General features: G+C 48.7%; 1 protein-coding gene across 2 annotated transcripts; it reads right to left on the minus strand.

Annotated features, from left to right (window-relative positions):
* Positions 1-366: 366 nt before the first annotated feature.
* HOXA11 (homeobox A11) lies at positions 367-11,866 on the minus strand. 2 transcript variants are annotated; one of them, XM_074837973.1, is made up of 3 exons: positions 11,399-11,866; positions 2,750-3,327; positions 367-1,222 (listed from the first exon to the last, which is right to left on the minus strand). In XM_074837973.1, exons 1-3 carry the CDS (start codon positions 11,509-11,511, stop codon positions 990-992), a joined length of 924 nt encoding a protein of 307 aa, XP_074694074.1. In that variant the 5' UTR covers positions 11,512-11,866; the 3' UTR covers positions 367-989. The 2 variants fall into 2 exon arrangements, with proteins under 2 accessions (XP_074694074.1, XP_074694084.1); XM_074837983.1 differs by lacking the exon at positions 11,399-11,866 and having other exon boundaries at positions 2,750-3,459.
* Between the last annotated feature and the right edge of the window lie 347 nt (positions 11,867-12,213).

Genomic DNA, 12,213 nt, shown 5'->3' on the forward strand with positions numbered 1-12,213 from the left:
TTGTGAGCCAGAAGCCAGAAGGTTAGTTTCCTTTATGGAGCTGTTTCTTTTAAAACGCTGAAATTCACACTCTTTTTGCCGTTTTATTTTTAGTATTTAAATATGATTTGTCTCCGAAAAGATGGCAACGCATAGTCAGTTGTCATAAATAAAGCGAGAGCTAATTAAAATTTGCTAAATCTTTTTTTTTCTTCAGTGATTGTTTCTTTACGATATATGGCGAATTTATACCTGATTTTTAAAAGTAAATAATTAAGTCTTTCATTTAGTTCTCTTTCTTCCCCCTACCCCCTCCCTCCCCACACCCCCAAAGGAAACACTATTATAACCATCACTACATCCATATTACAACTGCTCGCGGTTGGCCTCGTGAAGGTGTAGGCATGTCATCCCCCCCTCCCTTGAATTCTCTGCGTGTGTGTGACACCCCCCACCTTAAATTCTCCTTTCAAACCCACGGGCAAGGGAGAACTGCCTCCAGCTTAGACATTTTCCGCTAAGGAAGGACAAAAGATTATTCCTCAGAGTTTATCTATCTTCTGCAGTGGTCCTGGTCGGGCGAGCTGGACCTGGCAACCTCTAGCCAGCTGTTCCGCAGCAGCACAGGGGCGAGGGAGGGCCGGGGGTGGGCGAGTCCGGGGACGGAGGGGTGCCGTCCCCGCCTGTGCCTGCCGAAAGCGGCAGCAGGGAGAGCCGCAGTGCCTGCAAAGGTAAGAGGTATGGATTTTGCACTCAGAGGTGACGTGCACGTTTAGAAATGGATGCCATGTGTGTCAAAACCAAATCGATTCCAGTTGATATGTAAATATATATATATATATATATAAAAATTCATCACTGAAGTTCCAGAGTAGATTTACATGTATGTAAAACCTTGGATTCTTCTAGTCCCGTCAGATACACACCTCCTTCCTCCATGTAACCCCGTGGCTTGACCTTGTCAAGGGCGAAATCTGAATTTAATCTGGTCTTGAAAAACGCTATGAGTTTTAAAGTAGTGGATTAGCTGAGTAATATTGTAATCGGTCCCTGTTAATTTTTTTTTCTTTCATTCTTCTGTTCTGAAACCATATTTTCACTTGGCGGTCGGTCAGATTGAGCATTCGGGAGAGCTGGAGGCGTTTCTCTTTGTTTATGTAGACACTGAAGAAGAATTCCCTTTCTAACTCTCTGATCTGATATTTGGTGTATGGGCATCTCTTTTTACGGGTACGTTGTCCACCTGTGGAGTCAAAAAAGGCAGAAGCGTTTGAGACCCGGCGGTGGCCGGCGGCGGGGGCTGAGGAGGGGGGTGGGGGGCACTCAGGCAAAACACATTAATATGGAAAAGACGCGTTTTGCCCGCTCCGGGGCCGGCGTTGGCAGGTCCGAGGCTGGGAGCCAGCCCTTCGCCTTGGCGGCTGCGGGCAGCCTGGGACCGGGACCCGCCGGGACCCTCCGAGGCCCTCCGGGACCCGCCGAGACCCGCCGGGACCCGCAGCGCGGCGGCCCCGGGCGACAGGGAGGGCGAAACTCCCGCCGAGCCGCGGGGATCCGGCCTCGCTGCCTCCGCGGGGAGGGCGGCCGGAGGAAGGAGGTGGTGGTGGTGGTAGCGGGGGGTTCCTGCGGATTTCACGAGCTGGAGGAAACCCTTTGTAGACTGCTCCGCCGGGCGCCAGACACACGGAGCTGCCCCGGGAGCGGCCATCACCTGGCTGCCTGCAGCAGGCAGCGCGGGGTCGGGCAGGGGGACCCACGCCCAGCGCTCCCCGAGCCCCTTCCCGCCCCGAGCTCGCCCTCCTCCCCTCGACTAATCCCGGCTCTGCGTCCCCAGCGGAGGAAAAGCCCCTGAGCCCTCGGCTAAGGCGCCTCATTCTCCCCCAGCCGGCTATTTTCAAGCCCGCTCTCCACCGCATCGAGGTATTCTCCTCCCGATTAGCCATTACGGTTTTAAAGTTCATTAAGCAGAATATAAAAGGTTTCAAGGTTCAGGAGCTCTTTACATTAAACGTAGCTGCTATCCCTTTAAAAACTTCCTTTTCTGGTACAGTTCATTGTCGAGGTATTTTTCCCCCGAGCCGTATACTAGCTTTGCCTTTTAAAAAGCCCACATAAAAAAATCAGACTTTGACAGATTGAATAACAATTGTAAGTAACAAACTGTTGGACAGAAGGCAACACGTAATTGCCACAGTGCCTTAGTAAAATGGCTTCCTTTAGACAAAAAGGCCAGCTTTAGGTTAATTTGTTTCTTTTAATATATTGCTACAGTTCAGGCGGCTACTTTATCTGTTAAACGCTATTCTAGTGCAATCGTTAAAACGGTGAAGGCTTTGAATTCGGCTCCTAACTAGACTTCTGGTGCAACACATGGCTTTTATAAAATCACTGGATTACATTGATATCAAAGGAGTCAGGATCTCCTTTTTTTGCCGAATTTACAGGCACCGAACGTACGTTATTATATTTTCGAGAGTTGACCACAGAGCTCTTTTTTATTATTATTTAAAAGGGGGGAAAAAAAAAAAAAGAGGAAGGAGAAAGAAAATTTTTTTTTAAGGCATCCATTGCCCGGTGGGTATTTCACGGCCAATTTCAGCACTAAACACGTGATCTCGCCTTTTATAACAAAGTTTTGTTGGGGGAAATCTAAAGGCCCTTCATAAACCTTATATGCTTATAAAACAGCATATAAAAATTTAACAGCGGCGGTGCGCTAGATTTCAAGCTGCCTTTCCTAAAAGCGCTCGGGCGCTGCCTTTATACGTACTGGAGCTGCCGGATTTCTCCTCATTGTTGCCGGAAGATGACTCGGGGCTGCTGCTGCTCTCCGGCCGCCTCCGCCTCTCCTTCTCCGCCGCCGCCGCCGCCGCCGCCCTGCCGCAGCCGCCCTCCGAACTTGAAGTTGCCGCCGCCGCCGCCCCGGCGGCCGCGGGCGCCTTCTCGCCACTCTTGTCTACCGGGTAGTCCGCTGAGGCCAGGTTTTCCGCCGTGCCATAAGCCGTCTCGAAAAACTGGTCGAAAGCCTGGGGTAGGACCCCGTTCCTGCCCACCGTGCTATAGAAATTGGAGGAGACGGTGGTGCTGGGGTGGTAGACGTTCGCTGTGTTTTTGCCGAACATCTCGCCCATGCTAGCAGTGTTGGTGGCAGGCAGGCAGTCTCTGTGCATGATCTCCTCTGCGGAGTAGCAGTGGGGCAGATTGTTCCTGGGGTGCCATTTACTGGAGGGATCAATGGCATATTCCCTGAAGGTAACTTCTCTCACAGGTTGGACCTGGGGTAGGTTGGAGGAGTAGGAGTATGTCATAGGGCGAGAAGACGGGGTCTGGGGCAAAAAAGAAGGGAGGCTGGAAAAATCAGGACCCGAGACGTAGTAAGTACAACTTGGCAAATACATGTTAGAGGAACAAGGAACACGCTCATCAAAATCCATCATTAGGGCTACCTCGGCTTCTCCGCATTAGCTGAGCTTAACATGATTCTCTAACGCAGCTGCCTCTTTGAAGCAGATCCGTGAAGTAAGAGATGGGGAGACGTAAGCTGACGTGGAAAGCTCTCCCCGGCGGCGGCAGGGAGGTGCGGTCACGTGGCCCGACGTTGACATTGACGAGCGGCGGGTCCGGGCCCCGCTCCCTTTGTGGCCATCGCGGGGGGAAGCAACAGCTCGTCGCCAGCGCCTAAAGGCGAGCCGAGCGCAGGTTGCCCGGGGGGGTGGCCCTGGGGGACACAAAGCCGCCTGGCCCCTGCCCCCAGACTTAGCCGCCCGGCCCATGGCACCCACTGGCTCTGGAGTAGAGAGGCTTAGCAATCCCCCCCGGGGTTCGGTGAGACCTTTCTGTTTGTTTGGGGGCTTGCTGGGGCGTTCGGCGGCTCGCCTCCGAGAAGGAGGGCACAGGAGAGGCGCAGGCACGGTTTCTTCTGGAAAGCTGCTTCCGAGCAGGAAACGCTTCCGAAGAAATCGGCTGGGGGCTTTTTCTCCCTCTCTTCCCCCCCCCCCCCCCCCCCCGACTTTGTTTTGGTTCTGTTTGGGCTTCCCCCCCCCCCGAAAAAAAGAAAAAGAAAAAAAAAAAAAAAAGCCCTCGTCCCGCAGGGTTTTTCTGGAAACGTTACTAGGAAGAATGTGCCAGGGTCAAGTCTGTACTGATTTTCATGGTGAATAGATTACATGCTTGCATTCATGTTCACTTCCGAAGCGCTTAGTGTCTTCCTTCCCTTACTTACATATTAACCTCAAATACCCCGCGCAGCTTCAGCCAGGCTTTACTGGAGGTAGTTAACAATGTCGGGGTGCCAGGACGCAGGTTCTCCCTCCTCACCCCCTCCAAACCGTCCCTTCCCTCGTTCGCGTCGCCAGAGAGCCCTTGAAATTGCAGACCACGGAGCTAAAGAGTGTTTGCTGATCTCTCCGCCTCAACGCTGCCGCTAAATACTTGGAAAACCAGTGGATGTTGGGCTACCCCGGCTTGACAAATACTCCGAGTTTAATTGCCAGAAGCCTAGTTAAAATTATTTGACATACTGTTAACCCCTAGGAACAAACTTGCCGTACCGAGATACTTTCCTTTTTGCCTCGTACCGTCGCTGAAGGCTGAGACCCAGGGAGACCTGTTTTAAAAACGTGGTTAAACTTTTACTATTGTTGCATGAAAGGGATGATATAGAAAGCGGATTGTTCAGGGCAGAGACTAAAAAGTACTTCTCTGCCAATAAAAATGCACACCCCACCGAAAGAGCAGAGCCAAAGAAAACAGAGAAATACGCCAAAGAATACAGCACCTTTTGAGGCACGGACATCCCTAGGCTCTCGGAAAAAATATTTTTTTGCTATTCTGATGCTCGATTTCAGAAAAGAAATATTTGGGTTCCGGCTGGATTTCATCAAAATAGAAAAACAGAACGGCACAAGGCTATTGTGAAGTCGGTGCTCTTAGGAAATTAGACGTAGTTCAAGATCCATGCCCCCATGGACTTTGGAGGCTAACGGAAGGGAAACGAAAATGTTAGGGAAAGAATATTTGGATTTTCCACCCTCTTCCTCTGCAGTGCTGTGGAAGTATTTATATATCCGGAGAAAGTTCTCTAGTAAATTCTGGAGATCTTCGGTATTTAAATGTCAACATCGATTTGTTTATTTATTGCTTAGCTTATCGTAACTGACTCAATAACAAATCTAATCATGTTGTGCACAGAGAAAATATTCTCATTATGTATTTTCCCTACATTATAGTTAACTATTGCGTTTGAATTCAAGCTGTAAATTCAATATTATCAAGTAATTACTTTGTAGTGGAGTAAACTAATTTATTAGCATTAATGTTTATATGCCTTTTTCTTATTTTACAAGGGTTACCGTTCACAAATCAAATGCTCTGGACGTATCCCTGTAATGAACTCTTTATTTTGGTTTGCTGCAAGAACTTCTCATGCTCACTGCATGTCTGCGAGCTGAACTTGAAATTAATGAATTAATCTTCCAGCTTGACATATTTGCTAGAAAGTGGATGGAAGGAGATTGCATGTCGTCAAAACCGCTAGCAGAAGACTGCAGTGGCGTTTAGGGATTGTAAAATGGTTTGGGGGTTTTCCCTCTCTCTCCTTCTCTTTTTCTTTTCTTTTTTTTTTTGACTTGGGGTGGGGGGTGCGACAGCTCTGGTTGGCTTTTTCCTTAAAACTATACTTTTGCTCGCATTTCCTTCCCCCCCCCCCCAGCTTTTGCGGGGGCTGGGGGGTGGGGTTGGGGGGTCGGAAGCCCTCTTTTGGTATCCAAGCACTGTTTATTTTCCCTGTGTCCCCCCACCCTTCAATTCCGTCGATGAAAAACCTCTCCCCACACCCTGCACACACGCAGACACCCCTCCCTTCAAACAAAAAGGAATGTATAAGGATTTCAGTGACTTTGAGATAACAAAGGCGCCACCATTGCAGAGCCTCGCCCCGCCTCTGTGCGATGGCAAACAAATTCTTGCACTTGTATTAGGGCTTTTAAGGCTATAATTGAACACGGCGCGTCTAGGAGAACCGAAAACAGTTCTAGACTGACCTGCGGTTTTATAGCACTTTGGCAGTCAACTTCAGCTTGTGTCAGAGCAGACATGACAGAGCTGCCCAGCGCTTAATCGCAGGACGCCACCTCCTCGGACTCACTGCAGCCCCCCTCTTGCATTTCAATAAATTTCAACCCTTGGGGCTAGAAATGGGGAGCGGAGCTGGCACAGGTTCGTATGGGGCTCTTTCCCGCTCCTCTCTGAAGCCGGGGCTGTGGCGCCGTGCGAGGCTCCGCCGTGCCAGAGGTCGGGGCTGCCTCTGGGAAACAAAGGGAAATCAAGGCAAGGAGGGCGAGCAGGCGACTGGAAAGTGGCGTGTGCGTGGGTGTGCGTGGGTCTGGGCAGATGCGTGTGTGCACAGCATGCACACGGGCAGCCCCGGTGACACTTCTGAATCGCTCGAGCTGTCCCCCTACTCCCGTCTGGTCCCGTCCCGTCTCGTCCCGTCCCAGTCCTCCCCCCCGCCTCCCCAAACCAAGCAGCCTATTTCTTCAAGCGGGTTTGCAACGCCAGGGGACCCCAAAACGCCTCCCGGTTCTGCCTGCAGAGCAAGCGGGGAGGGCGATGGGGAAGGCGGAGAGGGGCACAGCTCGTCTGGGAGCCAGTAGACACCCAAGGCACAGGCTGCTCTCTGCTTTATTTGCTGTTAAGTGAAACAGAGATAATGTACGCTTAAAGCCCCGGAATGTGTGGGTAATTGCAGGGAGCCTGCTGTTAAGTTGCTGTGTTCAGCACAATTATCAATGTTGATTATTTGGTCTAATGTTGAATTGCTCTTTTAATACAGTAATTGGGACTTCCGCGTTGAGGAAGGGGGAAAATCGAGCCTTCCCCTCGCTAACCTCACTGAAAACAACATAAACAAAGGCAGGCATTTCGTTTGGAGAAGCAAAATGCATTCGTTACGCCTTCCCATGTATTTCGGCCGGATTAGAGAGGGTAAAACCGCTCTGAATTTGGGAGCTCTGCTGCAGGACGTTTTTGCAAAGGACAAGCGTGGCCAAGAGGTGGGGAGACTGTGAGCACATTTACCCATAGCTAAGCTAAACAAAGCGAGGAGAAAAAGCTACATCTCTTCTTTGGAGGAATATAAACAGAGCTAGGACGCCTCGATAGCCCAGCTTTTATATATACAGATGGCGTGCAAGGGGAACTGTTTAACTTACTACCGCTCGTCTCCAAAAGGTCAAGTTCTATAGTGTCTAAATTGTTGTCTTTTTGTACCGGGTTTTGCTTGAAAAATTTTGAAGCCGGCCATTTACCTTGCCAGTAGGGTGGGTGCCTGTAATTAACAGGAGAAACTTGTGCTAAGAGGAATTTGCGTCGAGGGGAGCTAATTAAAATATTACACGATCGCTGGCTTCAATCGCTGCTGCTCCTCTTGCATAGAAAGGGTGAGGGGTGTTACGGCTCGAACAGGAGAAAATTTCTCAGGAATTGGGACAGTGTTTTGTAAACTTGCGGATTGATTGCAGTCTACAAAGGCTTATTAGAAAAAACGTAATATGAGGGAATTGGCAACGTTGTTGCCAACGAAAAGCGCACCCCCTTCCCACCTTTTCCAATGAAAATAAGGCCAGAAGGCGATAATTCTTCGCAAAATTTGCCAGGAATGCAGCTTCAGAGAAGCGTGTTTATTGTTTGGATTTTAAATATCTTGGGCTCAGAAGCTCTTAACTGGCATTTATTCTTTTCTCTTTGCCTTTTTGCCCGTTATGGAAAGGAGCTATACATAGCTATCTATTATTTAAAAAAAACAAAAACAAAAACAAAAAAAACAACTAAGTGCAGTCCCTTAACGCTGCAATGGAAAGTAGTGTTGCAACAGTTAGATAAGATTTTTCAAATTATTTAAATAATAAGTAATTTTTTGTATCGGCGAGATGGAAGCCGCGTGCTGTGATATGGGACAGACTATTTATTATCCAAAACCTGAAGAGGTATGGTTGTGATTTTGCTAGGAAACGTGTAAAGAGAAAGGGCAGATGTAAAGAGGATTAAAGTCAAGTTTATTCTTTTGTTGTTATATTTAATCGCGTTACATCTCGAAGGGCTGCGCTCATCTTGGCGTCGAATATTTTAGATTGATTTTTAGTATCAATTACCGAAATCCTTTCATTTCCTCTGTCACCTTCCCTATCTTTTTCAGTATCTGAGATGGAAAAGCTTCAGGGGGTGGTTGTTTTTTCCCTCTTCCCAACCCTCCTGTTTAGTTTAACCATTAGGATTAAGCGGCTACGGACCTAAAGAGATCTACCCGTCGTCGACAATCAACCATGGTATTTTGCATCCCTTTGCGCTGATGAACATCCGAGGGCTCTCTCTGAAGGCAGACCCTGACTCCGATAGCTGCAACAAGCCGAAATACCGAGGATATCTTTTTAAAGAGAGGAAGACACTTCCAGTCAGACAACTTCTCTTTTTCGAGAACTATTTTCTTGACCTTTTGCAGCCAAACGATTTATTGTTGTAACAGGCTGCCGGCGCCTTCACAAGCGCGGGGAGTCTCTCCTAACGCCGTGTCTCCTCACGCCCTGGCTTCCCAGCCCTGAGCGCCCAGGCTCTGGGGCGCTGAACCCCTCTAACATTTTGTTTACATTTACCGCTCGTATCTTGCTCCTGAAGGACAATGCAGGCAGATTTGGCAATCGGGAGGCATAAGAAAGTATTTTCTCAAACGGTCAAGTATACCAGAAATTGATTGACTGACGATGCTACCCATAAATGTCTCCTTTTCTCCCCTTGAACGCTCTGCGAGACTTGCCCGACACATGAAAATGCACATCCAGTCATTCATTTTCACCCCCATCTATCCAGATACAGGTGCAAGAGACTTCTGGCAAAAATAGGGTGGGGGAGAAGGGTGTCTAGACCAAGCGGCGGGCTCTAAAACGAGTGTGAAAGCAAATTTCGCTGGTTATAATCCGCCGGTACAGAACAGCAGGCGTTTTCCACCGACTCCCATCCAGACCCACAAAGAACCGGGTCGTTAGCGCCGTTCGTAGTAAGAGGGTACCAGTCCTCTTTCATGCCGGCGTATTTTATGTCGAATTAATCAGAGCGGTTTGGGGAACATCCCCAGCAATCCCTTGAAAGTGCGGGGCTATTAAACGACGCGGTTATCCCTACGGACGGCCACCTCGCAGGCGATGTTCCCATGCAAAGTTCACCCGCAGCCCGGAATGCCGCTTTACCCTGCATATTAAAAAAAAAAAAAAAAAAAAAAAAAAAGTCCGCCAAAACATTCCCATGTCGACTTACATTTAAAAGTATTGCTACAACTGATGCCTTGAACTTGACCTTAGATTTGTTAATCCAGGAAATATATTCAGTGAGAGGAAACAAAATCCTACTGCATTGCTTCTGACAAACGAGTATTTTTCAGCCTACTAATTCAGGATGCAAACAACACACCAGAGTTATGAGATATATAACGTGCCCTCTAGATTAAGAGCAGAAAGCTACAGAAAGTGAACTGCCTCAATGCCGAGACAAGCCTATCGTAGCTAGGCTGTTCCTGTGATGCCAAGGTCCACACTTCGCCACAGAAATTCAAGTCAGGGTAATCGACTGGGATTCTCATCTAAATTGAATTTTATAGGATATAAGGTTCTCTCTAATGTACATTGAATTTTAACAGTGATTTATAAAGGGTTTTCTTTCTTTTTTTTTTTTTCTTTTTTTTTTATTTTGCCCAACTCGCCAAGAAACACATCAGAATTTACTGTACTACACTGCTAACTTTATAGGAGAGCCTTACTCACATATCGTGAAACCCACCGAAGTAAAGATATTTCTTCATCAAGGATTATTTTAGGGGGCGGGTACAGGAAGTATCACTCTACCGGGGCTGTCAAATCAACGACTTCAAAGCCCCAACTTCATATTTTGATGGACTCTCACCATTGCACTGTAGCGAAGGCACCCGTACTTGTGTAACCTTTATAGGCAGCTATTTGTCTGACACAAGCTTAAAATGAGCGCCGCAGTTGAGGATGCAGCCGTATGCCCACGTACGGCTCAGCCGGCTCTATAAGGACCCCTCCTTGCCTGTTCTCTCGTGTGTCACGCAAAGATACCCATAAAAATAGCTCTCCCTCTAAGCTTAATATGGCTGCTCCTGCCTATGCCGGGGTGGAAGCCCGCTCACGGTCCCCCTTATTTCCCTTTCCCCACTTTTCAACAGACGCCAATACTAATATCACTTCTTAGAGGAATCGGGGCGCATCAGCACGACAGGTCCACGCCACAGAGGCCGGGGGAATTTGGGCAAAATCCCCCGAATCAGACCAGGCGGAGTGCGTGGGTTACTCGTCCATTCTCTTTCGGTTTTATTTTCCCATCAAGTGTCCGTACAGCACGGTATTTTAATTTTACAAACCCTCACATATTTAAACATAAAGCAATCACTAGCTAGAAGCGAAGCCTATCCAAGATTGCTTTGTATTAAAATCCATCATTTTTTATGCCTAACCGAGGGCACCTCGAAGGCTAAAACCAGACTTAAAATACCCTGCTTTTCCATTACTCCTAGCCCAAGCCGACCAGAGAGGCCGATTTATGCCACTAGGAATAAATGAAAGCACTTGGCTTGGTGCGTTCAAATCAAGGTGGTTGCGACGAAGTTCAGCTTATTTTAAGCTGGCAGGTTACAACGCCCGGCTGGCATTTTTCTCTCTAAACACACAGAGGCAATGGCGAAAAGCAGACAGGTCAAACCTCCTTCCCCTGCTTCCTTCCACGAGGAGCCGTCCGCCCTCCTCCCCGGGTCTTGAACGACTCAAATAATCTCAAAAGCAAACACGCGGGAATAAAACAACCGGGAAGAAAACCCAAGGAGCCGCTTTTCCACGCAGCCTGACCCAACGTTGCAAGACAACCCGGCGCAGCACAAAGACAAGCAACCAGCATTTCTCTCTGCAAGTCTGCCTGGGCTCTGCCCCCAGCCTCTCCCGGCCCACTTTCCTGCCAAGATCCTTCTTTGCTTTCCACCTATGCTAGGCTGGGAAGCAACATTTCTGGGAAAGGTGGAGCCGGCACCCAAGCTAGGAGAAGCAGTCTTACTTTTCTCAACGGGCTCTCCGGCTCTATTAGCATCAACCCAGGCAGCTGCCTTCACCCAGGTCCCCGCGGCAGAAGCGGCCTCGCACACCGTGGGAGAACGGGAGCGGGATGGGTGGGTGGGCTGGGGGGAGAGCGGGGGCCTGGGAAACCCTCCACAAAGGCCTTCCAAATGACTTTGCTCCAGTCATGCGGGGGGCTTTGCGGGGGCACCGGGTGGGTGTTTGTTGTTGGCTTGTTTGCTTAATTCACCACCGAGCAGGGGGAGAGGAACAACATTCAGCCGTTTCCAGGAAGAGCATGAAAATCTTACCCCAGCATCCAGAAGTCTCTCGCCTGTGCAAAAAATGTATCCCCACGGAGACTGACAGCTAGGATCCCGCGCTGGGCTGTAGATCTCCAGATCAATGAGGATGGATTGCACATTTTTTGGTGTCCTCCCTTACAGATTAAATATACCCGGTCCACAAAATATTCCTTCTCGATCTCTGAGTGACTTGGGTTGCTGTTGATTTGGGGTTTTATATTTTTTTTTTTTTTTTTTTGGTTCTAGTTGTTGTTGGTCTGCCTTTAGACGGAGAGAAATCTAGCCACTAGGGCACATCGTCCTTCCTGCCAGCTTCAGGCAAAATGCAGCAATATCACAGGCTAATGACGATTATTGCTGTTATTATTACTACTTTTATTGCTATTTATTTTTTCCCCTATCTCTCTGTCTCTCCTGGTCCCCTAGGATTTCCGATGCCGATATGCACACAAGGTGATTGCAGGAGGCTAAAATGCTGTCTAATTCCACGGATTCCCATCGCACGAGAAGGAGAGGGAAAAAAAAAAAGTCCCAGTGTTTTTGATCACGGGACACCCGGCCGTTCCTCCCCAGTACACCCCGGGTCACAGTACAGTAATGACCGTGGGTTGTGCGTTGTAGGACTTGACCTTTCCTACGTAGAAGAGGGCGCTTTCCTCTACGCTACGGGGAGGGAAGGGAGGGGGGAGCGGCGGGAGGAAGAGAGATGCTCTCTTTGGGGATGTTTAATCACAGTTCAGATCTAGGAACGGGCAAAGCTTCTGCCTTTCAGCACGCCATGTTGAAACTATTCACTGTAGCAAAAAAAAAAAAATTTTTTT

This window comes from Strix aluco, chromosome 1 (assembly GCF_031877795.1).
Source record: "Strix aluco isolate bStrAlu1 chromosome 1, bStrAlu1.hap1, whole genome shotgun sequence".
Taxonomy (NCBI): domain Eukaryota; kingdom Metazoa; phylum Chordata; class Aves; order Strigiformes; family Strigidae; genus Strix; species Strix aluco.